Raw genomic sequence first — 25,992 nt, 5'->3', positions numbered from 1 at the left:
CTCCTTTTCCTCAGTGACTGTTCAGAAGGTTGTTCTATTTACTGGATGGTTGAATGTGTGTGTGCTCATTCCTATCTTAATCCTCCTAGGAAAGTCAGGTGTATTGGGAGCAATGAAAATCTGTTTACTGTGCGAGGCCTTGGTCTCTATTGCTGTTTTGACTGACTGCACAGCCTCACACTAGGGCAGGGGGAAGCTAACCTGTGGCTCCTCCCCACCCACAGCTAGATTAGCTCCAAGCAGCCAGCCTGGCAAGGGGGCAGGGATGATGGAGGCGCAGCCCAACAACTGGAGGTTCACAGATTCCCCATTCTTGCTGTAGTGTAGATAAGGCATACAAAACTCGCATTCCTGTCATTATATGCTTGTGTAAATAAAGCATGCAGATAAAAACTCGAGTATTAATTCCTGAAGGGTGCTCATGCCTAGAACTTAAACACAGTGTATGTGTATAACAAGCTTTTGCGAGTATGGGTTAAGAGCTTTGCTTTTTTCCACCTCACTTGGTACTAGTTTGCAAATTTTAAGACTAGCACCTCTCATTGCTGTTTGAAATATCTAGAAACGTTTTCTTCAAGCTTTTCCAAAATTGACACAGCTTTGTACAAAAGGCGTCTCTGGTATACCAGTGATGATAAACAGCTGCCTATGGAAAAACCCACACATCACATGTGTGCAAGAGCCAATTCCTGCTCCCCACTGAGTGTGGCATTTAGATACAAGAGTAGCCCTGATGGTGGTAGGTAGAATTTAACTATCAAGATTAGACAGCCAGGAATAACCTTATCCTCACCCCAGCTGGTAGGTGTGAATGGCATAATTTATCTGTGCATTATGTGAAGTTCTTGCTTTCTCACTGACTAGCATCATTGGATGACCCCTACTTCCTCTAGCTTGTCGATCAGAAGGTTGGCGGTTCGAATCCCCACAACGGGGTGAGCTCCCGTTGCTCGGTCCCTGCTTCTGCCAACCTAGCAGTTCGAAAGCATGTCGAAGTGCAAGTAGATGAATAGGTACTGCTCTGGTGGGAAGGTAAACAGCGTTTCCGTGCGCTGCTCTGGTTTGCCAGAAGTGGCTTTGTCATGCTGGCCACATGAAGCTGTATGCCGGCTCCCTCAGCCAATAAAGCAAGATGAGCGCCGCAACCCCAGAGTCGTCCAACTGGACCTAATGGTCAGGGGTCCCTTTACTTTTACCCTTTATCTCACTTTAGTGCCCAAAAAACTCAGCCGGGCCTTTTAATAAAAAAATTGTTTCTATTCCCTTGCTGCCACCAGGTGAAACAGTTTGAATAATAAGTGAAATGCGAGACAATCTTAACATGGGTGGTTAGGAGCAGCACCCTTGCTCCTAGCCACTTCTATGTAGTTTAAGGGGTCAATGCCTATAGCACACAACAGGATTAATTATAGAGTATTAATTTTGAAGTGTCTGCCAAGATTAAGCTAACACCAGGTGTATTAACACCCCATTAAGTAGTCCAAGCCCAAGCTCCATTAGAAATTTCTAAAGCTGCTAAGCCCATTCACAAGCATCTTGCAATCCACACATTTTGCCACCTTACATGACAGGAATTCCTGTCACACATCTAACTCTCTCAACTCCCAATACATTACTCACATGCCAAGTTTCCAATACTGTGCAAGTTGAGGGAGAGCCTAAAGGGCAAATCTTGCAACTAGATAAATTTTCATTTAAGAAAGTTTTTCCTACAATGCAGTAGCTTGTGAGACTCTCCAAACCCTTTCAAAAACTGAAAGTTGGGCCAAAATGAAATAATAAACAGGGTGGGAAATCTTACAAACCTTTACTATTTACCGAGCTGCACGTTTATCATTTTCTAGTTTCTTTCGAAATTCCCAATTAAGCTGCTGAAAATAAGCCAGCTGTGCAGTAAAGCCAGGACAAGTTCACTCATCCATTGTTGAGGAAGTATGAGCAAAGCTGCTACATTCAGACAGAACCTGAAGTTCAGTCCTCGAATCTGACTTAGACCACACATTAAAAGCCAAATTAAAGATGGAAACAGTAGCATAACGCAACTGATACAAAGAAGCCAAGCCCACTCACTTCCAACATCCTTTTACACAGCAAGACAAACAGCTCATAGAATTGACTTTATTTACAGACCGTTTGGGGGAAATTGTCACTTAAAAAAAAAAGTTATGAAACAATCTTACAGGGAAGAGTCTATGACCACAAAGTATACTTAAACTAGTTCACTTTTTACAGAAATATTCAAGTGTTCAGTTACTGATGGCCCATATGGATTCCAGATGCCTGGAGCATATGACAGGTAATTTCTGAAGCCTATTCTGGGCCATCAATACTAGCCACAGCATTGCTTTCAGAGTGCAAGAGCTGGCTTTGTTTTGGACTGTATCAGGCTGTCATTTCACTTTCAAGAGTGGGGAGGAAAGAACAGGCAACTACAGCTACACTTGTGATGAAGAGGTGATGGTGGGCCACTGAGAGAAACTGCTTTTGACCTTTGCTAGTGGAAGGCAATTTTAAAAGACACACCACACAGCAGCAAGGACAACAATCAGGTGGAACTACTGTTGTACTGATAATTATCTAAGGTCAGTATACAGCATGTCTTCAGTGTGCTGAAGAAGGATGACGCTTCCAATGAAGTGGTTGCCCTTTGAAGTTTTCCTTGGACAGGAGTAGTTCAGGATGCATAGTGGCTGCTCTTCCCCACTTTAGCTCCCGCCACATTACGGATGACAATAAAGGATACCGTGGAGAAAGACTTGAGACTGTAACAGGCAAAGCGACTTCACCCTGTTCACTCACACTTGACAGATGCAGCACCTTTAATCTTGAACAAGTCCCACATGTACAGTGAAAAGATCCCAAATCATAGGCACACAAACTAAAGCATAACTTTTTACTAGCTACTCTTATGTACAGCTGTATAAGGTTTCAAAAAAAGCTATCTGGTGGAGATATATATATATACAAAAAGATGTTTATACATTGGTCTGTACACAAGGGTCTATACATTTAATTTCCTGTGAGGAACCCCTTAAGCTGCTACCTCTATCCTCAAGAGGATTCTCAGCACTTCATTCACATATCTTACAAAGAAAGCCAAAAGCAAAAAAAAGGGGAGATGCTTTCAGAATTGGAACTGGTCCTGTCTTGCATCAAAGTTCCTTCAGGGTTCACTGTTTAGTCCAGGAGATACTTTTAATCTCGATGTAGACATGGGAGCTTGGACAGGTGCCATGTGCTTTCAGTCACTCAAAGAAAAAAGAATGAAGAAAACTGAAGAAAAAGGAAAAAAAAAGAAAAGAAAAGCTTGCACAAAGTGCTAAAACCAAAGCTCCCAAAAGAAAATGCCAGTGAAGCACACAGTTCCGTGTCTATGGAGGCAGCAGCAGCAGCAGCAGGAATGCCAAGTACCTGCTCTCCAACACAGCTGCTTACTGCCGGTACTCCAGTTCGTCTACACTGATTACTTTGGATGGCATGGAAGGGAGAGGTTGCTGTAAGACGTCCGAACCAAACCATTTTGCAAGACCAACGGGGGAGCTACTTCGCTGGTTTGCACGGTGGTCAAGCTGTGAGTGCACATGAGGCAGTCCAGTCCGAGATGGCACATTCAGAGGAGGAGTTTGTACACCAACAGCAGATCCTTGTGCACTTGAGCCTGGGGAAGGGGGAGCAGGGGAGAGAGAGAGAGAAAAGAAGAAAAAGTGAAATACATGCCTTGAGCAAACACAAGGCTGCTTTGAAAGTGTGATGGGAAGCTTCAGTCCTGGTGGTGAATGGACTGTATGTTTGGCTCTGGGTCAGAAGCTCTTCTTCAGCTTTTCTGAGAGAATAGATAGAACTCCTGAAGTGAGTGGAGAATAAAAGCTTTCTTCATCCCTGAACTCTATATAACCATTCAGAGTACAGCTTGACCATGCTACAGGGTAGGTGCAAGCAGTTCAGTCGCTAGTTCTGTTTGGTGCAGCAGTATTCATGGGCCAGCAGCATTTCCAAGAACTCTGCTCTCCAACCTCCTGAACTCAAGCATCAAGAAGGTCTGGCCTCTCCACAAGACCAGATGGCTTCCGCTCTCCAAGGTGGAGAGAAGCACTTGAGCTCTCCTCCAAAATACCACTTGTGACATGAGCCACCATCTGGCATCTTCTAGTGCAGAAATAGCCCTACATTAGTCTTGCTGAGCGATTCCCTGTGGGCTACCAAAGTGTTGTGAAACTTTACAAAACAAAGCAAGAACATAAAGGATTTATTAACACAGACTAGCTGCAGCATAGCTGTTAAAAAGATCCAGAATGTGAAAGTCTGCTTAAGACAAGTAGTGCCTTGCTGGGCCGACTTACCTTAGCATTCTTTGCAAAATCTTAGCAGGCGTAAGGTGGTCCACTGAAGGACAGCAGCCCACCATCTGCTTAACTCTGCTCTAGCAGCAAGGAGAAGCACTGTAAGCTGCCTGTTTATAAGTGAGAGTTCTGCAATTCATGCTAGAAAGGAACCATTTAGAACACTGGCAGTCCCTGACTACCTGGGGAAAAAAAACCTTACCTGATCTCTGTAGCTGCTGCTGCATCATTGCCAGCTGCAGAGGTGTCCCAGAGCGAGGATTCAAGAGAGGATGGCCAGCTGTTGGTAGCGGGTAACAAGGCTGACCAAGGATGGGAGCAGACACCTGGAAGTGAGTCAGGTCTACCCCAGGGGGAATCATACCTGGAAGAAAAAAATCCCCGATAAGCAAATGATCTCTCCTCAGTTTTGGACACTTATCTGCATTTCTAGCCCAACCATTCCCAAGAATTCAAGGCAAGTTAACAGCCGCTTTGACTCAAAACCACAAGCCACTGTTTAAATGGATTTGATTATTTGCTTTAAAGCCACCAGGAGCAGTTGCAGTATAACTGTGGTGCAATCACCATGTCTAGGATTTCTGATGGCTTCAAGGCAAAACCACTACCTTCAACTGTACCTAAATTAAAGACTGCTGAAAGCCAGTGCAGACCCTGCAGGATTGTTACACTGTTACCTTACCACCCCATCAGGAGGCTTACCATCACACACTGCCTGTTTCAGGTTCTTAAGGAGATCCCAAAGAAATCATGCCCAAATCATAGAAGGGAAACAAGATGATCTTTTAGTCTACTCCCTGCAGTACAGGAATCTTTTACCCAAGGTGGGGCTTGAACCCATGACAGCAAGATTAAGGGTCTCATGCTCTACCCACTGAGCTATCCCAGCAGTCCGATCACTCATTTAAGTTCCACATACAAGTTAACAGAATTCATAAAGGTTGCTGTGCTTAAGTATTCTTTCTAACCTTGCAGTTAATAAGATGGCCCAACAGTTTGTTCTTATGTTGGGGGGAAGAAAGATTACCTGCTTGCAGCAGAGGTGGAAGATGCTGAGGGATGAACCCCTTGCTGCAGCATCCTCTGGACTAATCCTGGGGGCAGTTGATGAGTAGGCCGTACCATTGGTACATGAGGAACCAGGGGGACCTGGTGGACGGGACGGAGGAAAGTAGACCCTGGGACAGGGGAAGCCATGGTAGGGGTCTTTCTCCCAGTAGACTTCGGCCTGTAGTCTTGTTCTTTGGTGCAACGATTGGTCTGAGAAAGTGGCGTTGAACATGCAGAGCGCTGTAGCGATGCTAGCTTGGTACCTATGGAAGGTGAATTCTCTTGATCTACGTGTTCTATGGACCTAGATGGCAGCAAGCCCTCTGTGGAGAGACAAGAGTAAATCACTTAAGTGTACTATAATTTGGGGTGGGGTTTGGAAAGAGCACACTCATTGCCCATGCTGACAAGAAGCCACCACAGCCAAATTGCCTCTTGGATTGAGCAGCTTATCCCACATTCCCGCAACAACCCTGTGGTTGGGGTTGGCTAGGCTTAGCCTTTACTCGCCCCTGCCCAATTTAACTTAAGAACCGCCTGCTGGATCAGGCCAATGCCTCACGTACTCTAGCATCCTGTTCTCACAGTCGTCACCCAGGTGCCAATGGAAAACCCACAAGCAGGACCAGAGGACAAAAGCACTCTCCTCTCCTGTGGCTTCCAGCAACAGGTGTTTAGAAGCATTGCTGCGTTTGACCATGGAGGCAGAGCATAGCCCTCATGGTTAAAGGTAAAGGTAAAGGGACCCCTGACCATTAGGTCCAGTTGCGGACAACTCTGGGGTTGCGGTGCTCATCTCGCTTTACTGGCCGAGGGAGCCGGCGTACAGCTTCTGGGTCATGTGGCCAGCATGACTAAGGCGCTTCTGGCGAACCAGAGCCACACACAGAAGCACCGTTTACCTTCCCACCAGAGCAGTACCTATTTATCTACTTGCACTTTGTGCTTTCGAACTGCTAGGTTGGCAGGAGCACGGACCGAGCAACGGGAGCTCACCCCGTTGCGGGGATTTGAACTGCCAACCTTCTGATTGGCAAGCCCTAGGCTCTGTGGTTTAACCCACAGCACCACCAGCGTCCTGCCCTCATGGTTAGTAGCAATAAATAGCCCTCTCCTCCATAAATTTGTCTAATTCTCCCTTAAATCCATTTAGGTTGGTGGCTATCACCGCCTCCAATGAGAGTTCAACTATACACTGCTTTTCAACAAAATTGTTTCCTCAAAGACCAGGCTAGAGAAGATTGTATAGCCCATGATCACATGAAACTTCATGCCTGAAGCAAGGATTTGTGGCCAGGCCTCTCTGGTCCAAATTGGAACCCCTCCACTGCCACCACACTGCATAGCTGTGGCCCAGGGCACAGCAGAGCTGGTATAAGCCACTTAACCCTCACAGGAGATGTTCCATGCCCTATTCCTTCACAGGGATAGCTTCCAAAGGTTTGTTTCTTCTCTACTCACCATTACTGCCTCCCTGTGCTTCATTTTCTACTCCATGGATGCAGAGGAAACGACACCATGTACATTTGCCAGGCGGGCCTGCCTAATTTTGATTTGTCAATCACATTTAGATGAGAAGATTTAATGAATTTTGGCAGAGAATTCCAAGTAGCTTGCCTGTCTTGTCTCTCTGCGCAACCCATGAACCACAGAATACTCTCTTGCCTATTAGTCAGCCTCTTCAGGAGAGACCCCTCCCTTCTGGCTTTACGGAGATTTTCTGGACAGAATTTATGGCACATGGTGGCAGAGACTTATTTAGACCTCCGTTTCTCCTTTCACAACACAGATGGCCGCCACACCATCCCGTACCTTCACTGTTCCTCAGACCTTCATCTCTCTCACATTTCAGCTTTGCAGGATTTGGTTCATCTTTACTTTTGTCTTGCTTTCATACATCTTGCGTATCACTGAGGTAGGAGTAAAGGAAGGAGACAGCTAGAAAGGAAAAAAAAGACCAGAAATTAGTAGCCCATTGTGTGGGATAGTATTTGTGCATTGGGCAGCTCATCTAGCTAGACAAGTTCCAGAGTCCTAGATACACCAGGCAGTGCCTGGGACCCAAGGAGATACTATAGAAAGGTACAGCTAAAGAAGAGTTTGAAGGAGAAGTGCCACCACAACAATAACGTCAAGTTCATCTGGTATTACAACACTTCCATTACTTGGAAATTCAAAGAGGGCTTCTACTACACTAAATCTGCTCCATTTGTCCTTCATTTTTCATACAAAATCGGGTCTTTCGATAGCACTAACCATGCTAGTGATGGAAGCAGCAGGGGCTGGAGGAGAAGAGGCATTCCCTCTGTGGCCCATGGGAGCAGGAGATTTCGTCAGATGCTGCTGCTGCTGCTGCCTAAGAAAGAGAAAACACACATTAACTGTTGCCCCATCCTCTTTCTGCCTGGCTGGGGAACAAGAGAGCTCCTTGGCTAAACTGTCCTGGGAGTCTGGCCTGCTCTGATACAAATCAGTTTGAAGGCAGGAGAAAAATGGGCTAGTTTTTAAGAGGAAATGTAAGATACTGCTTAGCACAACACTAAACTTGGACTTTGAATCTGGTTCCTTGTGTATTTGGAAGACAGCGGGACAAACTACCTTTCATCACTAGGTCAGAACTCCAGTAAAGAAGCCACAGTCCTTTCTCCGCAGGAAAGCAGGCTGGGAGAGTTCCAGCCAGAACTGGGGATGGCCAGGCAGAGCAACGTGGAGGGGAAAGCAGGTCACTTGCCTTGTGCCAAGTGCTTTCTAGGCAAAAGCAATTTCACCTTAAGTACTAAAGACCAATCCCTGCAGTTCACAGATTCAGTGGTCCCCACAGCTTTTCGCCTGCACCAATATCCAACAAATATATAATATATGCTATTACAAGTATTTAATTCTTACAGGCACTGTTTGGGTCTCACGAAGTTACAGTTCAAGTCCTATGACAGCAAAACTATTTCTTCCTAGCAAACTTGAGACCTACACCTCAAACTATCTTTGCCAGAGCTCTGGGATGAGCCTCCTTTGAAAAATAAGGTAGGACAAATAGACATAGGAAGGGAGCACTGAAATCGCACTCCCAGCTACCAACCCACTGTTTATGCTCACCTGTTCCTGAAGCCATCCCGGTTTTTGTCCATTTGTAGTTTGCCAAAACCTGACTGGTAGAAGTTTGACACCTGCATGGTTAAGTCATGTGGAAGTGAGAGGCCTTCTAATGCTGCTTGCTGTAGCTCAAGTGGACTCATCTGAAATAAAGATTTCAGCAGAGTCATGTCTAAAGTCAAGGCTTTTAAACTGTTAGATTATTATTACAAATTAGCTGCAGATGCCAACACTAAAAGGTTTCTTTATTTGTGTTAACAAGTCTGTACCAAAAGGCAATGTTCCCCTTTTAAATAGGAGGGTCACCACCTCATGCTTGCACAATTTAACCCAGATGTTAGACGCAAGATGCTGAATTACAGCACAGTTGCAAGGAAAGCACTTCACCTCTTCTGCTTCAGATTATCCTCCAACTCCGTCCTGAGATAGCTTATCTGTCAACCCTCATTTTAAAGATATCTCCAAAGACATTTGCCTATTGTAAAGGTAGAATCCAAATGTACCTATGAACTAAGTGAGAAGTCATTTCTCAAAACTGTCTGAACAGGACAGTAACAAGGCTCTAAAAAGGTCAGTAGAGGTCACAAGTATTTTAGATTTTCTCATTGGAGTGCCCTTGCACACTGGGCACAGAGAAGGAATGTTAACTGGAAACAGTTTATTACCCCACCCTCCGGTTTCTTAGACCTTACCACACATCTCCCAAATCCTTTTGAGCTTTGGGCATGTTGTAGGAGCTACCTCTCCTACATTCCCTGTACATCCCAACATTATTATTTTTAATGGAACGCTTCACGAATTTGCGTGTCATCCTTGTGCAGGGGCCATGCTAATCTTCTCTGTATCGTTCCATTTTTACTTTTATTTTAGTATATGTGCTGCCGAAACGAGCACTGTACATCCCAACATTGACCAAGATGTTTGCCTTATTAATAGGCCACTCTCACTGTAGAAATCCCAACTTTTCAACATGACATGCAATTCTGCAAGTAGCCTAACATAAGTGTGACTGAATAAAATACAATTCCTTCATTCAGCTAGATAGAATCATCGCCATTCCTAGCAGTGAGCCAGCTAGGCTAGGCTACATTCCATACCCATCATGATTCCAACTTAAACACCAAAGGGTAGGAAAAGCATTCCTCCGCCCTCACCTGCGCAGCAGCTGGGCTCATCGACTTCCGGATCCCCTGAAATGGATCACCAAGCAGCTGTTGAGAACCTGAACCAAAGCCTGCAATGAGATAAGTGAGCAGCTTCAACATTAAGTGAACCAATGGCCTAAAATTCCTATAGAAGCAGATTATTTCTCTTAAGACACTTTGTTGTAGGAAAGCTGCAAGCTCTTTTGAACACATAAAAAAGAGCTACTGACTGTAGAGAAGTCATCTGGACTTGTTAGTTTGCAATTCAAATTAATTCTGATCCAAGTTTATTATTCAGAGCCTGAGTCCAACTTGTTTTGGTTAGAAACTTGAGTGGATTGTTTGGTAGGAGTGTGAAACAATGAACTTCCCAGGAATACCAATAGACAGACACTGGATGTATCCAAAGGAAGCTGATGGGGAGTATTTCTAGACATTCCAGCTCTTACCAATTGGTGAGGAGATCTGATGCCTCAGATAGTCGGCAGAAGCAGCTCGAGTTGGAAACATCTGAGAGATCGGAGGCTGCGGTGGAGAGGGGGCTCTTTGGCCAAGCAGAGATGAGACAGGTTCTAAGCCACTCATCAAGTTGTTGAGGACATTAGATGAAGCAGGTCTGCCACTGGATGGTCCAAGGATCTCCTTTGGAAATAACACAGAAATTCCAGATCCTCCAACTATGATGACTACTTGAAGTCACTTCCCAGCAGCACATAACAGAAAGAGATGCTCCATGAAAACAAGTCTGTCAATACATTCCAAACTGCCTGTGGCAGAACGAATTGCCTCCAGGCAAGCAGAATGGGAACTTACTCTACTTGTTTCTTTTAGGCGGTTCTCAAATGGAGCACAGATTCTCATTAAAACAGACATGGAAGGGCAGGCAGGCAGGCTGTAACTTTCTGTAAATCTGCAGGGCTGGATTACAACACTTCTGCAACCATACTAGCTGAGCCAGTCAACAAGAGCAACACTCCTGCTTTATTTATTTATTTATACAAATATTCTTTAAGTCATTGTAGCAGCTGCATGCAGCTTCTTGCAGTGAGCTCGCTGCCACTGAGTGCTGCAAACGTCCATTTGCATGCATGGAGTATGACAGTTGGAAGCTTCAGCTAGTGCAAAATGGGGATAGGCTACAACCAGCATTTAATTCCAGTGCTCAAAGGTTTGCATGGAGGCTCATACATTATTGAGCCAGGTTCAAGGTTCGTGTATTAACTTACAAGGCCCTTAGCAACTTGGGTCCAGGTTTCATTAAGGACACACCTTACATCATCATCATATTCACTCTACCTGCAAGATATTCTTTGTGGCCGATTGACCTTGCATCTCAGGAGGAGTTATCAAGTGGCTTTCAAGGGTTTGCTGAAAATAAGGTGACATGCAGTTTTTGTATCACTTTGTAAGCATTCGTCGCCTGCCCCATCCTCCCAGTGCAGCCCACCAGCACATGCAATAATCAAGACAAATACACCAGTGTAACGAGGCATCAATTTTATAAGTAGTTTGATAAGCAGGCTATAAGGATGCCAACTTCAGCTCACCCACTTTAAAGACAGAGGTGGAGGAGCTGGTCTTCCACACGTCAATCCTTACTACTGTCACCAACAAACTGGTACTAGCTGAACCAAAGGTGGCCTGCTCCGTGGTAGTTCCCCATTTATAGAATGCCCCCCTCCCCTTATATATGATATTTAAGTTTTGGATGGTTGGTGAACTGTTTTTGCTCATGCTTCCCTGTTCAATAGGAAACAAATGACATCTAATAAAAAGTAACGAAAGTTCATACAATTTCTAAAATTTAGATTTCCAATCTTTGTGCATAAGAACCATTACAAGAAATCATTTCCCCATGTCATGGGATACATCCAGTAGGAGGCCCTCTCATATAGTTTTAAACTATTGATCCGAAGTATGTCTGCTATACAGTCATACAAGTAGTATATGTTTGTATATGGAAGTGGTTTCAATTTGTGCCCCAAGACCAGGTGTAGTTGAATTTCTATCATTTACGCACTCCTTCTCTACTTACATTGACTTTTGGTTGGGAAGGCAGAGTCCCACTTGCCTTCATAGTACTGACTAGTTTGTTGAAGGCAGACATATCACCATCCTTAAGGTGCCGGGAATCTCTCATGTTTAGTGACTCTTCCATCTGCTCGGCCGTTAAGGAGGCGGCAGGTTTCCTCTCCTGGTCCACTTTCAGGGTTTTCAGCCCAGCTTCTACTTCTTCCACTGAAAGGACAACTCCTGAATGTGCTGAAAGGGGTGGGGTAAGGGGGAAGAGAGAGATAATCAAGAACTAGATGTTCCATTGATGGGGTAGATTCAGGGATGACACCGAGATTGCCAGAAAGGAAGACCACAAGGATACAGCACTAGCTCCATTTTTGTTCCAGGTCACTGCTTTAAAACGCCAGTCATTCCAAGGCCATGCAAGGACTTATGCACATCCAACACCGAAGCTGTAGCTAAATAAAAAATTAAGATTCCAGATCTTCCAAACAGCAAATAAGAATCAAACGAAGAGGTGACACAGACATCTTATGAGACTCCAATAATGAATGAGTCAGAGATAACTCTGAGCCCTGTGAGTAACTTAGAAGCAAGCCCAACAGCTTAGCAGAATTTAGCTTACATACAAGGGTCGAAGAGTATAAACAGCCACACATATTTGTACAGTACAAGAGTTATTAGGACAATGGGTACACTCCAGCACAAAGTGTCCCTATAAAGCAAGAGAGCAGGGACAACAACACTTTCCAGTGGACGACACCCCAAGGCACATGCACAAATGATCTGCAACCTGAGCAAGCTTTCTTTGAGCCATTAAGAATATGGGCAATTTCTTTCAAGAATTTTTCAATGAAAAAAACTATTTTTCAAATAGTGGTTTGCCTAAAACAGAATAAAAGATCTCTTGGGCTTCTCAACTATGGGTCTCTCATGGTTGTAAGTTTTTACTTGCAATACCAGGGCACTCTTGGAATGCATGCCTTCACTTCTATGCAGAAGCTGACATCTGAAAGCATATATTCTGCTTACAGGAAGCTGCACTGTCATGTAATTATTTGATCCTTATGTCGTGTCAGTCAATGCTGAACCACTGGTGTTTGAATTCAGACTATAATAGAGGCGGATTTTCTATTCACAAGAGCATATGTATACCTTCCATTACTGCACCTCAGCAAGGTAAGAAACCACAACACGATCAATTTAGACCCCTCTGAGCAGAAGCAACTTGCCATTTCACAGACGCAGTTAACACCCAAGCAAGTTCAAGGCTGCTGTATGAAATTGTGACACTCCAGTCTTGTGTTTTCCAGGAGCTCCATGGAGCAGAAGTTACCTACATCTACTATGGAGACTGAAGAGTAGTCAATAGAGACACAAAGTGCATTGTTTGTTGCACTAGAATGGCTTGTCCAGTCTCTAGCCACAGATCATGCAAAGCCAAAAAATATGCATCACAAAGAAAACAGTGCTCTGTGGAGCAACAGCTAGCCATTTATGCAAGATGCTTCCAGTTAGGGAACAGATATTGGAACACAGAGGCACCATGATGTAATAGGCAGTCTTAGGTTTTGTTTAAGAGTTACTGGCTCAAGTAATGTAAATAACGTATTTCCATAGCAGGAATTGCCTTTTTATTTATTACAGAACAAACAGGCACCCAATACTGCAATTCAGATGCCCTGACAGTCATGCAGATGCAGGAAAGGACCCAAATCACTTAATGTTCAAGCACATTCAGCAAACTGTAGCAGGAAGATAGAGACCGACGTCTGAGCACAGGGCTTGGCATTAGTTTGGGTTTCCCACTGTGCATACTCACAGGATAAAAATCCCAACTCCTGCTCCGGACTGTCATTAGGATGCACCAAATCAAAGGACACAATTTTTAAAAATGCTCAGCATGTTTGCATGCCAGTATCTGCTGCTGAGACCTACCAGCTGGGATTCTGAACTGAAACCCGATTATTATGCAGCATATGCAGCACATGCAGGGGAGCTTCTGAACATGCACAAGCAACATGCAGATCAGCCATGCAAGCCTTCTGCGGTACATGCAATTTAAAAAGGTGGGCCTCAGTAACCAAGACGAATGATATGCCAAGATTTCGGCAAGAGAATTTATGGCTCAAGAATTCCTTTCCCACCTTCAACCCTCACCCCCACATCCACTGCAAAGCTGCCATCTCGGGTACTGGGCCAATTATATTTCTTTTTAAGATATCCAGGTTTATACGACATCCAGAGAAGCCGCAGACTCCCTAGCTGAGAGATTAGTTGCAGAAAACTTTGCTTACGTTATTGAGGCAAGAGATGCTGTGGTGCAAGCTTGGGTGAAGAGCAAAAGCCGCTCAAGTGGCAAGCTTCGCAGTGCTCGAGGCTTTCGCCACCAGCTTTCAATTTGGAAATTGATTCAGATGCCAGGAAGGGTTGATACCAGGAGCTTCGTTTTCACCAGCAGTTAATCCTGCTGTTATAGCCTATGGATAAGGATCAGGCAATAGCAAAACAATGCAGATATCCATAGGGATCCCTGAAGTCAATCTTAGCACTTCCTGGCTGAGAACCAAAGCTTGGCACTTGAACACGTTTTTGCCGGAGGCACCCAGAGGCATCACAACAGCAGAAGGGGGAAGACTTACTGCTCTCTCTAAGCTTCTCCTTGTTGGCTGAGAGACTTGAGAGGAGGGGTTTTAAGTCCACTTTGGCTTTTCTGCAGCATCTCTAAGATGTCCACTTTGTTTTCAGAATGGTCTTCCAAAGGAATGGGAGCAAAGTAGTTTCCAGAGTTCTGACCAGGGGACAGAATGCCTTGCTCTAGACCTGAAACAGTAAAAACCAGGACGACTGCCTTGTAAGTCTTTTCCGCTAAACGGCTCTCAGGAGAACAGAGCAAAGAGGTTTATACTCTTGAGAGGAGACAGCATTCCACAAACAGACACACTCCTACCCAAGGAGTTTACGGTTCTGCTCCAGAAGCTGAAGAATCAGAATGAAGGAAATGCCACAGCCAGGGGGTTAGAGCTCACGGTCCTGCAGCTTTCTAGAATAAATACAAATGGCCATAGAAAGGACAAGACAGTATTACCTGCCAGTCTCTCCAACTCTTCATGGGGTGTAGATCGAAGGCTGCTCGAACGGCTTCCAGAACGGCTGGGATTGGAAAACCAGCGGCTGAACCTGCTGGCCGACACAGCTCCTTCCCCCAGCACATCTTCAATCATCTATATAATAAAGAGGAAAAGGGGTAATATTGCAGACAATCATAACCAAGAACAGGTGTCTGATACCTGCATAATCCCTTTGACTGTAGCAGGCCTACTGTTACCAGAATTCTTCCAGAAGCAACCACACAAAGCCTGTTCTCTGAAGGTTAGTACCCAAACCACTTCTGTTGGCAGTTGGCACTTTGCCCTGATGGCAGAAGTGTGTCATGACCTGGAGTACATTAAGGGGACTCAATTTACTAATCCTAAAGGTTTAGATCAATGATGGGGGCCCTTTAGCCCTCCAGATGTTGCTGAACTACAATTCCCATCAGCCCCAGGAAGCACAGCCAATAGTCAGGGATGATGATGTAAGTCATAGTTCAGCAACTTCTGGAGGGCCAAAGGTTCCCGATACCTACTTTAGGATAGTCAACAATACTTCATGCTGTTCAACCTCCAAGAGTAGCAATCTTATTTGTTTTCTCGGAAGCAAGATCCTAATGTGCCCAAGGGGACTTAGGATTCCAACCCAGGAGGTGCTACTTGTATTGCAAAAGGTAGCTTCCAAAAAGTGGCACTTTTGCATCCAAAGACCAAGACTTTGTTGCAAATGTACCATGTCATTCTTGTACAGTGGTGCCCCGCTAGACGAAGGCATTCGTCTAGTGCAGGCCTAGGCAACCTTCGGCTATCCAGATGTTTTGGCCTACAACTCCATGATCCCTAGCTAACAGGACCAGTGGTCAGGGATGATGGGAATTGTAGTCCAAAAAATCTGGAGAGCCGAAGGTTGCCTATGCCTGGTCTAGTGGGAGGCTGCCCCGCAAGACGAAAAAGTCTATGGGGCTGCCTCGCAAGACGAAAATTTTCATCTTTTTTTGTTGTCTAGCGAAACCGCGGTTACATTGCCGCTTCGCTAGACGAAAAACCCGCTAGACGAAAATATTCGCAGAACGAATTATTTTCGTCTAGCGGGGCACCACTGTATATGCAAAACATAACATAAAAAGGGCTCAGTTACTATACAGTTGCACCTTGGATCCCGAACGCCTTGTGAGTTTAACGTTTTGGCTCCCAAACATAAGAAACCCGGAAGTGAGCATTCCGGTTTGCAAACGTTCTTTGGAACCTGAACGTCTGATGCGGCTTCCGATTGGCTGCAGGAACTTCTGCAGCCAATTGGAAGCCACACCTTGGTTTCCAAACGTTTTGGAAGTCAAAACAGACTTTCGGAACGGATTCCGTTCGACTTCTGAGGTAACCACTGTATTTGTACTTTTATTTATTTGATAAAACTTATACGCTACTTCAAAATTGTTTACAAAAACCCAAAATTATTGATTAAAACTTTCAATAAATTAAAATCAGCGATAAACTAAAAAACATCAGCATTCTATATATCTGCATAGGCTTGTCTAAACAAAAATGTTTTCAGCAGATGCTGAAAACAAAGTGAAGGCACATGCCTGATTTCAATAGGCAAGGCGTTGCAAACTGTATATGCTACCACACACAAAAAATGATTTCTTACAAATGTAGACCAGGTATTATGTGGCACCTGAAGAAGTGCCAGTTCCGCAGATTGAAGCAGCTGAGGGGACCTCTTTGGGTACCATAATGTATGTAGGGAGTCTGCTTGAGGGCTCCCATATGGGTCTGAACAGCAGTATATCAAATTTAGATCAAATCAATCTGCTATCCTATATTTTACTAGAGTATCAAATGCTATGTTGACTGTGGACAAAATGGGACCCTCTATGATGACCTCTTACTGGCTTTACTGAAGGAAGAGTGGACAGGAATGGCACAGAGTTCAGGATGACCCCCCCCCCCCTCGCCCTGTGGAACTTGGAAGCTTGCTAGGTACCCACAGTTAACTGGCTGAAGTATTAACTAAATCATTTTTTATGCTATGTCAAGTTAACACCGTCACCCAACTTCAGACATGGCAACTCAAGGGTCCTTCTGCTCTTCACTGCAAAGTACCACTATCAACCAGCACCACTGCTTCTGATTGGCAAACACATCCAAGGTTGAGCTTTGATAAGCTACTTTTGAAGGTGTTTCTTCATTACTCTTATGAGGGGAAGTCACTAGCCTATTTAATTTTTTTGCACGCCATGCTTGAGAGGGAGAACCTACATGCATAGAAGTGAAGCCTGCGTTCTGCAAGCCTAGGCATGATCCTGGCTGCTGGTGCAGTGCTCCCTCCCTTAAACACAAGGTAATCAATTCCTTCATCCACCCAATGTTTCCTATGAAGCCCGAGTTCCTCTTGCAAAATAACGCCTTTGTTGTGAGGCAATAACGCTTTTGTTGTGAGAGATTGCATTTGGGTGTCAGGTATTCCATTTTGAAGGTTAACTAGTCTTATTAGTTTATCTTAAGGACTGTATGTATATGCAACTTCAGCTTTGAGTAGTCCAGATATACCTAACCCATTTTGGGGGATAAGGAGTCATGGATTCAAACTAATAATCTGGAGCAAGCATAGGCAAGTTCCGGCTGTCCAGATGTTTTGTAACTATACCGTATTTTTGGGCCCATAAGGCGCTCTGGACCATAAGACGCACCTATTTTTTAAAGGGGGAAAGCCAGCAAAAAATTTTTTTTCTGGTTTTCCTCCTCTAAAAGGCTGAGAGGGGGAGCGAAGGAGGCAGCAGCGGCAGAGGGACTGGAGGAGGAACATTCTACGGGCCTCCCCTGCCCCACCCCACCCTGCCGACACCGGTGAAAGTGGGGTGGAGAAAGGGAAAGCCCATTGGCGATGTTTCTCCCCCCCCCACTTTCGCTGGAGTCAGGGGGAGGTTTAAAGATTTAAAGACAGCTAGGGAGAAGAGGTGAACGCCACGCACCCCTTCAGAACGGCTTATCCCCGCTTTTTTTAAGGGGAGCCAGGGAGAAGGGGTGAGCATTCACCCCTCATCCCCAGCTCCCTTCAAAGCAAGCGGGATGAGCACAGGGCGTGGGGTGGTGGAGAAAGCAGCAGCATCCCCGCTGCTTTCTCCACCACCACCACCCCGCCGCCGATCCCAAAAGCCTGCTTTTGGGATCAGCGGGAGACACAGAGGATCCAGCAACATCTCTGCTGCCACCCACCTCCCGCCGAACTCAGCGGGGGGTGGGGGGAGGCAGCGGGGAGCAAAGCGGACGTTGCTGGATCCTCCCACAGCCTCCGTTCACAGAAACAAGCATGAGGTGTGGGAAGGATCCATCAACATCTCCGCTGCCGCCCGCCACCTCCCACCAAACGCGGTGGGGGCAGGGGAGGCAGCGGGAGCTAAGCCTTCGCTCCATAAGATGCACCAACATTTTCCCTTCCTTTTTAGGAAGGAAAAAGTGTGTCTTATGGAGCAAAACATACGGTAATTCCCATCATCCCTAGCTAACAGGACCAGTGGTCAAGGAAGATTGGAACTGTAGTCTCAAAATATCTGGAGGGCCAGAGTTTGCCTATGCCTGATCTGGAGTATTCAAATACATAAAATTTTAGGTCTTCTTTTTGGGAAGGGCCCTCAATATTTTGATTAAAAGTGAATTCAAGCAAGTACGAGCATCATACCTACAAAATATATTATGTGTGTGTGTGAAGCCTCAAAATCTTTTGGATAGTTCTCTCCTGGGGCAACTGTGTATAGTTCTGTATGGACACATCCAGCAGATTTCAACCCCAACATACCTACCTTGGAATAAGACAATTTAAATAAAGCTTCTTGTTTTAAAACTAAATATATCCGATGAACGAACAGGCATATTCACTTGCTGGTTTGGGAGAGTTCTCTCCCACTCAATCAAGCCAGAAGTTTTGTAGTTGTGCAAACCTCAAAGTTGCCCCCAATACTTCCTGTTTAGACTAGAAGCTTCATGGCTCCCACCACCGAAGTTCACCATCCGAAATTATACTGGAGTTTTCCATAATGCAGCTCATAACCCATACTACTACTAAACATATTCAAAAGGCAAACACTGTTGCTTACAGTAGCCAGAGGAATTTTAGAAGACATAACTAAGTTCGGAAGGTCATTGACCTCATTTATTTGACTCATTTCTTTAGCCTTTTCTCAGTTCCTGTCACAAGGAGTAGTATTTAAAATATTTATACCCCACCTTCCATAAAAAGCCTATACAGTGGTACCTTGGTTGAAGAACAGCTTAGTTTATGAACAACTTGGATTAAGAACGCTGCAAACCCGGAAGTAGGTGTTTTGGTTTGTGAACTTTGCCGTGGAAGAAGAACATGTTTCGCTTCCTGTTGAGTGTGTTCCATTTGTAAATTGAGTCCCCCGCTGCTATTATGGCAGAGTTGGGTGTTTTTTATTTTAAATACTTACCGAAGTCAAGCCTGGAACACTCTTATCTAGGTTTGAAGAAACTCATTGAAATCAAACTCTCCTGGAGCTGGTTCTGGCAGGACCATTTCCCGTGGGACTTCTTGATCTGCTACTGTCTCCTGGCCAAGAACAGACTGCACTTCTACCTCTTCTGCTAACCCGCCATTGCATTCTATTCCTTGTGAGGGATAAAGCCAAAATCAGTGCACACAAAATAATTACGAGAGGCAACAGGTGCCAGTCTTTTGACACCCAGAGACACAGCTGCCTGTTTCAACTGTTATACAGGTCTACAGGTTCATATAATGTTTCCCTAAGTTACATTTAAATATGCATTACTCTCAAGTTTCATCTGAGAGTTGCTCCAGAGAATGTTCAAAACAGATACCAGAAAGGTGCCAATTGTATGCACTGTTGAGTTTTCAGGAGGCTAAACAACTGCATTTCAGTGCTGCTAAAATCACGCTTTTACAGTCTACAAAACTGCATGAAGTCTTAAGCCCTACCAATACCCAGTTCCATTAGAATGCAGCCAGACAAAGGGCAGATGGGGCCAATTTAGCTATCTATTCCCAAAATCTCCCAAGCAAAATCTTTGCTACTTACCTAGAATGCGTTAAAACTACAGCTGCAATATTAACTATGCCTACACAGAAGTATGTCCCACTGAATTCAATGGAGCTCACTCCCAGCAATGTAGTTAGGATTGCTTTCCAACATCTTATCCAGATGCCAAATTAAGAGTGCATGAGATACTGTCCTTCAGGAAGGCTGCAAAAGGACCTCAGATTAAGGCCTTCAATCCCCAATATGACAGCTACGTACCACATGCATCACCTGCTAGCATCACACTAGTTACCTTGCTCACTATCACCCAGCATTACTTATCTAATTTTTTCCTCCCACATCTTGGTCTAAACAGGCATCTGAGGCTTACACTCATTTAAGCAAATAATATTCTAGTCACACACACCTAGACCCTATAACCGCTCTAAAGAACTCAAGTAAAGATGCATCTTATACCTGCATCTATCTACAAGCCAGAAGACTGACCATGAAGTAAGAAAAGTTCAGTTAATGGCCAATGACAGAAAAGGATAGAAGCAGACACTTCAATGCACAAAATACCCCCCTCTCTTTCTGGGCCATAGAGTTTTCCTCCAGTTATCCAATACACCAAGTTTCTATGTTAATACCTTCCTTCAGAGAAGTTGTACGCCGTCTTGTTCGCTTCCGCCCTTTATGTTCTTCCTCTAGTATTTTATCATCAAAGCCCGTAAGTTCGATGGTTTCCGATTGACTTGTGGGGCCAGCAGAGAACCATTCCGGCTCCTCCTCAGTATAGGAGTCATTCCTTCGGCGTTCTCCAAAGACACGCTTGCTGTCCCCATATTCTCTCTAAAGTTTACGGGGAGAGACATGGAAAACATTCAACATGTACTCTCTAGCCAATCATAATAATCATCCCTATAGCGGGATCCAGCTTTTAATTTTTTGTGTGTTGAATCCAACCAAGTCCTACTCAGCATCGACCTATTGAAATTAATGGGCCTAGCTTTGCCATGTCTATTAATTTCAAAGTTTACCACCCAATGGGCCCAATTGATCCAAGAAGGACCAATACTGGATACAGCCCTTTACTTCTAAAGCAACATTCCTCTCCATCGCTCTTTGCCGCCAAATAGCCTTCCAATTCAACACAATCCACAGGCTGCAGGCGTTTCTGCCATTATCAGACCTACAGCAAAGGCATTTATACTTTACTGTATAACAGGAAAGTGCTGTGTTGTTTTCTGAACTTGCTCTGGGATGCCCTGGTGCGGCTTATACAAGTGGTCAAGAAAGTCTATCAAAAACATGAAGCAGGCACAGGTATACCTTCCTGTGTGGTTTTAAGGACTAACCCTGAAGCGCTTGTCTTTGTACTCCCTGTCGCGGTCTCTGTCCCTTGCATCTCTTGAGTCCCGTGAGTCCTTCTCACCACCTCGGTGGTCTTTATCAAAGTTTCGGGCAGAGATTATTCTCCCACTGCCAATTCTACGGCCGCCAATGACACGGACACAGTCATTTTCTTTCTCCAGTGGGCTTCCTGCTCTTCGTGAGCCTACAGCTGCAGTCACGTGGCAGCCCCCTCCAAAGCTTCGCCGCTGTGGACTCAGCACCACATCCAAGTCATCTTCTTTTACCCGTTCTCTGGGATCTACAGGTTGAAGAGATTTTAGTTACATGTCAGGAATGTGTTTATGTGTTAAAGAAAGTAGGTGCTACAAGCTATATTCACAAGCATGGCAAAATCATTCTACTTATTTTCTGTGATTGCAAGGAGCTGAACTAGAGGACCCTTGGGGTCCTGTCCAACCCTACAATTCTATGTTATATGCAGTTTAATTCACTACTCAAATCTGTCCTAAAACAGTCCTCACTACAATTTTAAGTAACTTTATTGCATTCTCCTTCCTTGTTTTATCCTGTTTTCTGAAGCACATACTGAGCTCCATGAAATAGTCAAAGCCACACAGATATCTCTATATTTCAGTTTTGTGATTTATGTGCTTTTGTGAAGTGCTCACCCACTATCCTTCTCATGAGTGAACTCCGATCTGAATCCGAGTCCTTTTTAAGTCCTTCCACTGGTGAAGTCCTTCCAGAATTTGGATATAGTGACGCATGCCATTTTTCAGGATCCCAAACTCCATCACTGCAACGTTGCAAAAGAAGCACATCACTCATGTTTGACTGCCTATATATTTAACATTTCTGCAACCAATGAAAGTCTTAAGTTGACTAATGATTAATAGAAATACCTGTCATATTTTTCTGAAAGACATGATGGCCTCCGTTTAGAATGGGGACGCTCTTTAATGTCCAGGAGCTCTTCCTGGAGAAAGGGAAGGGAAAAAATGATGGTATTCTCAAATTTCCACATGACAATTTATTGTACACCAGATTTCATGCAACATAGCAGGAAGGCTTGTCTGGTATCTGTTTTGACTCAAAAGGAGTATTTAGAAAACAGCTGAAGGAGTGTCTGTTTGGGACAGGGGTCAGCAAACTTTTTCAGCAGGGGGCCGGTCCACTGGCCCTCAGACCTTGTGAGGGGCCGGACTATTTTTTTTTTGGGGGGGGGGTGAACGAATTCCTATACCCCACAAATAATCCAGAGATGCATTTTAAATAAAAGAACACATTCTACTCATGTAAAAATAGGCTGATTCCTGTACCGTCCGTGGGCCAGATTTAGAAGGCGACTGGGCCCAATCCGACACCCGGGGCTTAGTTTGCCTACCCAAGATTTGGGAGGATTATACCTTCTGCTGAAGTTTAAAGGATTTAGAAGCTGAAAGAATTTAAGATTCCCCGTAAATAAGAATCTCAAGTGCTTTCTGAAAGAAGTCCTTGTACATGGGAGATTGTTCCATGCAAGAGACATCAGTAATGTGCTGTCTGGTGGCAGTTACTGCAGACTGACAACTGTCCTGCTGAGATTACTTTCAGGAAATCACACAATGGTCCATTTACTATATGTAGCAGCTATACATCTTTGAAGTACATTTTTGCTGAAGGCTTTCAATGTTATTTTATACTGCTCATTTTTATAATGTGGTCCTGCCTAGAAGCATGGGCCTTCTACTGAAATACTTGGCATAGCAAAAGTGCAAAACTAAATAGGATTTATTTTAAATATATATATATATCCTGCTTTTCACCATGTAGGTGAATGCAGGAATCTCTCCACTGACATGCATGCCAAAAGGAGGTGGGGCAGAATGAGGAATTCCCCATTTGCACATATCCTGGTGATGAATGCAGTGGACCGGACCAGAACCCTCACATTAGTGGTGAATCCCCTATACATGAATTTTAAAACAAACTAAACCTCCAACATTTAAAACCTCAAGAATCTCAAAAAAGGGAGTAAAACATCTGAGAACCAGCAATAAGCATTTTGACCAGGTGACTTGAAATTAAATTAGATCTTAAACCCTAATTACATCTACAACCTATGTTCTGAAACAAAATAGAATTTCAGATTAATATTGTCCATTTGGTAAAATAAATTTGCTATCAGTCACTTCAGTGGCAAAAATTACAAGGGTGGTGTTGCAAATCTTTATGTTTAAGTAAACTAGACCAGCTTGTTTAGTGTGGTGAGAAGTTGGAGCTCTCTAGAAGGCTGTTAAGCACACCTGTCCCTTAAATGAGTTCCAGTTAGCTTTACTGCAAAAACAAGGTTTAGGAATTAAATCCAAAGAAGAAAAATCTCACTGACGGTTCTATATCTGTATGCTCATTTACAGGAAAATTAGAAGTTTTTGCAGTTTTTGCATACTGATGGCAACTATTAACAGCTTGATTCTACTATCACTTCAGAAGAAATTTGACACTTATACAAGAAGCATAAAAGCTTACTTTTGTGTAGCGATGAGGGAATTTCATTGCACCAATCAATGTATCACCGTTCACTACTTCTGTCATCCCCCCCTTTTTATCCATAGTTGCTTGGAGGCCTTGAACATGCGCCTGTTAAACACACACAAAAAATAGAATGTACAAAACCATGCAACGTAGTTTCACTACAAGCATTCCTTGCCATATGCACTTATGACAACTTTTGCAATTCTGAGCACATTACAGGCACCTGGACATTTGATGGTAGCATGTAGTTTGGATTTTTCAAAACTGTTTGCTGGTTTTACTCCTTCAAAGCAAAAGTCTCCAGGTCAAGAGTTACTGCTTTAAATAGTATTTTTACATACATATTGTTGGCCAGCAACGTATAATAGTAGTGCTTCTTTCAACAACCTATGAGTCTGAAGGAGATAAAGCAACATTGGCAGCCTCACTTTTCTGCTTTAGGAGAGTCAAGGACCAGAATATTGACATTCCAGGATACCATGATGCCTCCCTGAGCAAGTTTCCCAGCAAGACCCCTGAAGTTAATCATAGCTATGTTTATAAGAGAGACCCTGTGTTCAAGGAGACAGGCATCCTTATCACAGGTCAGAAGAACATGGAGAATGCCACATCAGTACTTCCAGATAGCTGGGGGTGGAGACAGACCATATTCGGCAATAAGTCCTTCAAAGGGGGCACAACAAGCTCTTGTGGGAGGGGCCATAGCTCCCATGTGCTGAGTGCAGAAGGTCCCTGGTTCAATGTTCAGCATCTCTAGTTCAAGAAGAAAAAAAGGACTACAGGCATAGCAGGTAATGGACCCTCCCACAGCCTGAGACCTTAGAGAGTTTTACTAGTCAAGACTTCCCCAGCATGGTGGTCTCCAGGTGCTAAATAGGATGCTGTCAAGCCTTAAACCTGGGAACTTCTACATCAAAAGCAGGGGCTCTAATCATTAAGCCACGGCCTTTCCCCTGAACATAAAGATTCTAGTCCTCAAAGTTCCAAATAAAGGAATGTTAAACAGGAAGCTGCCTTATACTGAGTCAGACCACTGGTTCAATAGTTCAATATTATCTACAGTGACCAGCAACAATGGTGCTCTAGATTTCAGGTAAGGGGCATTCCAGCCCAATCAATCAATCAATCAATCAATTACCGTCCACCTAAGGCCTTCCTACTGGGAGGACTGAACCTGGGACCTTCTGCATGGAAGGCAAGTCCTCCACCACTTCCCTTCATGCTGTTGGACTCCAAATCCCATCAGCCCCCAAGCCAGTGGGGCCAACGGCCAGGCTGGTTGGAAGAGGCGGTACAAGGAGCGACACAAGCCATTCCGGCCAAACTGCAATGGAGGTTGCCAAGGTGCTCAACAGGTAGGAATAATATTTGGCAGAAGATGACAAATGTGGATATTAAACACGCGCGCGCACACAAGTACACTTAACCCGCCTCCAATCCTAACTCATAACGTGGGAAGCTACAATCCTAGGCGGGGGTACCACCGCCCCGCCTGTCCTCACGCGGCGACCCCTTCCTTCCTTCCACCCCTCCCTTGGGGGCAGTATCACCTCCGACACCGCCCCGCCCCTCCTCACTTTCGTCCCTTGGATAACCAATGTCTGGCCGAGACAAGAAGCTGCAAGCCGTGGAAGTGGGGTGGTGGAGCAGAAGCGGGAAGCCCTCCGCTTCTCCTCTGCTCTCAGCCAGTCTCCCTCGCTGACTGTCCAAGAGAAGGGGGGCGGGCGGGTTGTAGCAGCGGCGGACTACCTGGCAAGGCTGTTGTTGAGGCCGGCCTACACGCGTCGCAGGCGCAGTGGTAGTACGGAGACGCCCCGCCCAGGCAAAGGGGGCACGGTTTTCCGGGGAGGCCGCACACAGCGCCGGCGGAAGCGGGAAGGGAGAATGTGGCTGCTCGGCCCCCGCCGCCCCGAGGAGAGGCGCCCCCCTGCCCCACGCCTAGCAGGTGACTCAGCGGAACCCCCACCGGGGGCCCAGGCCGTGGGCAGCTTCTCACCTCCCTCGCTGGGTGTCTGGCCTTCCCGCCCCCTCTCAGCCCGGCCAGGGACGAGGACGACGACGGGGGCGACCGCCGCCGCTCCCTCAGACCCCGCCGCCGCTTCTCCCGTCCTTCCTCCTCCTCTGTGCACACGGCCCGTCCTCTCCTCAAGCTCAGCCCCGCCTCTCTCTCCTCTCTTCAGCCGCCGTAACCGGGGCCTTCGTTGCCCACCCCTCCCCCTTTAATAGCCAAGGCGCATGCGCCACACTCTCTACTCGCCGAGCTCTCGCTTCCACCTTTCCTCCGGCTCGCGCACGCGCAGTGTATGCCGGCGGGCAGGCCCGCAGAAAGCGTGCCGGTGGCGATTGCCTGCCCAAAACGGGGGTGGGGGGGGGGAGACACACATACAAAACATAG

At 45.2% G+C, this 25,992-nt stretch overlaps 1 protein-coding gene and 1 non-coding gene across 2 annotated transcripts; both read right to left on the bottom strand.

The window, feature by feature from the left end:
- Window positions 1-2,104: 2,104 nt before the first annotated feature.
- EIF4ENIF1 (eukaryotic translation initiation factor 4E nuclear import factor 1) lies at window positions 2,105-25,693 on the bottom strand. Its single transcript, XM_033174164.1, is given in 23 exon segments — window positions 2,105-3,658; window positions 4,543-4,704; window positions 5,368-5,398; window positions 5,400-5,713; window positions 7,203-7,274; window positions 7,277-7,328; window positions 7,647-7,746; window positions 8,484-8,623; window positions 9,635-9,714; window positions 10,075-10,267; window positions 10,922-10,993; window positions 11,661-11,887; window positions 14,284-14,353; window positions 14,355-14,464; window positions 14,730-14,865; window positions 19,182-19,214; window positions 19,217-19,359; window positions 20,378-20,579; window positions 21,086-21,381; window positions 21,752-21,879; window positions 21,986-22,059; window positions 23,592-23,702; window positions 25,594-25,693. Coding segments are annotated over 22 exon segments (2,946 nt in total). The 5' UTR covers window positions 23,676-23,702; window positions 25,594-25,693; the 3' UTR covers window positions 2,105-3,431.
- On the bottom strand, window positions 9,257-9,367 carry LOC117039343. The gene has a single exon (XR_004425761.1). It is a non-coding gene; the product is annotated as a U6 spliceosomal RNA (small nuclear RNA).
- Window positions 25,694-25,992: the final 299 nt, after the last annotated feature.

The sequence above is a fragment of the Lacerta agilis genome, chromosome 17 (assembly GCF_009819535.1).
Source record: "Lacerta agilis isolate rLacAgi1 chromosome 17, rLacAgi1.pri, whole genome shotgun sequence".
NCBI classification, from domain to species: domain Eukaryota; kingdom Metazoa; phylum Chordata; class Lepidosauria; order Squamata; family Lacertidae; genus Lacerta; species Lacerta agilis.
This window is presented reverse-complemented; position numbering and strand designations above follow the sequence as displayed.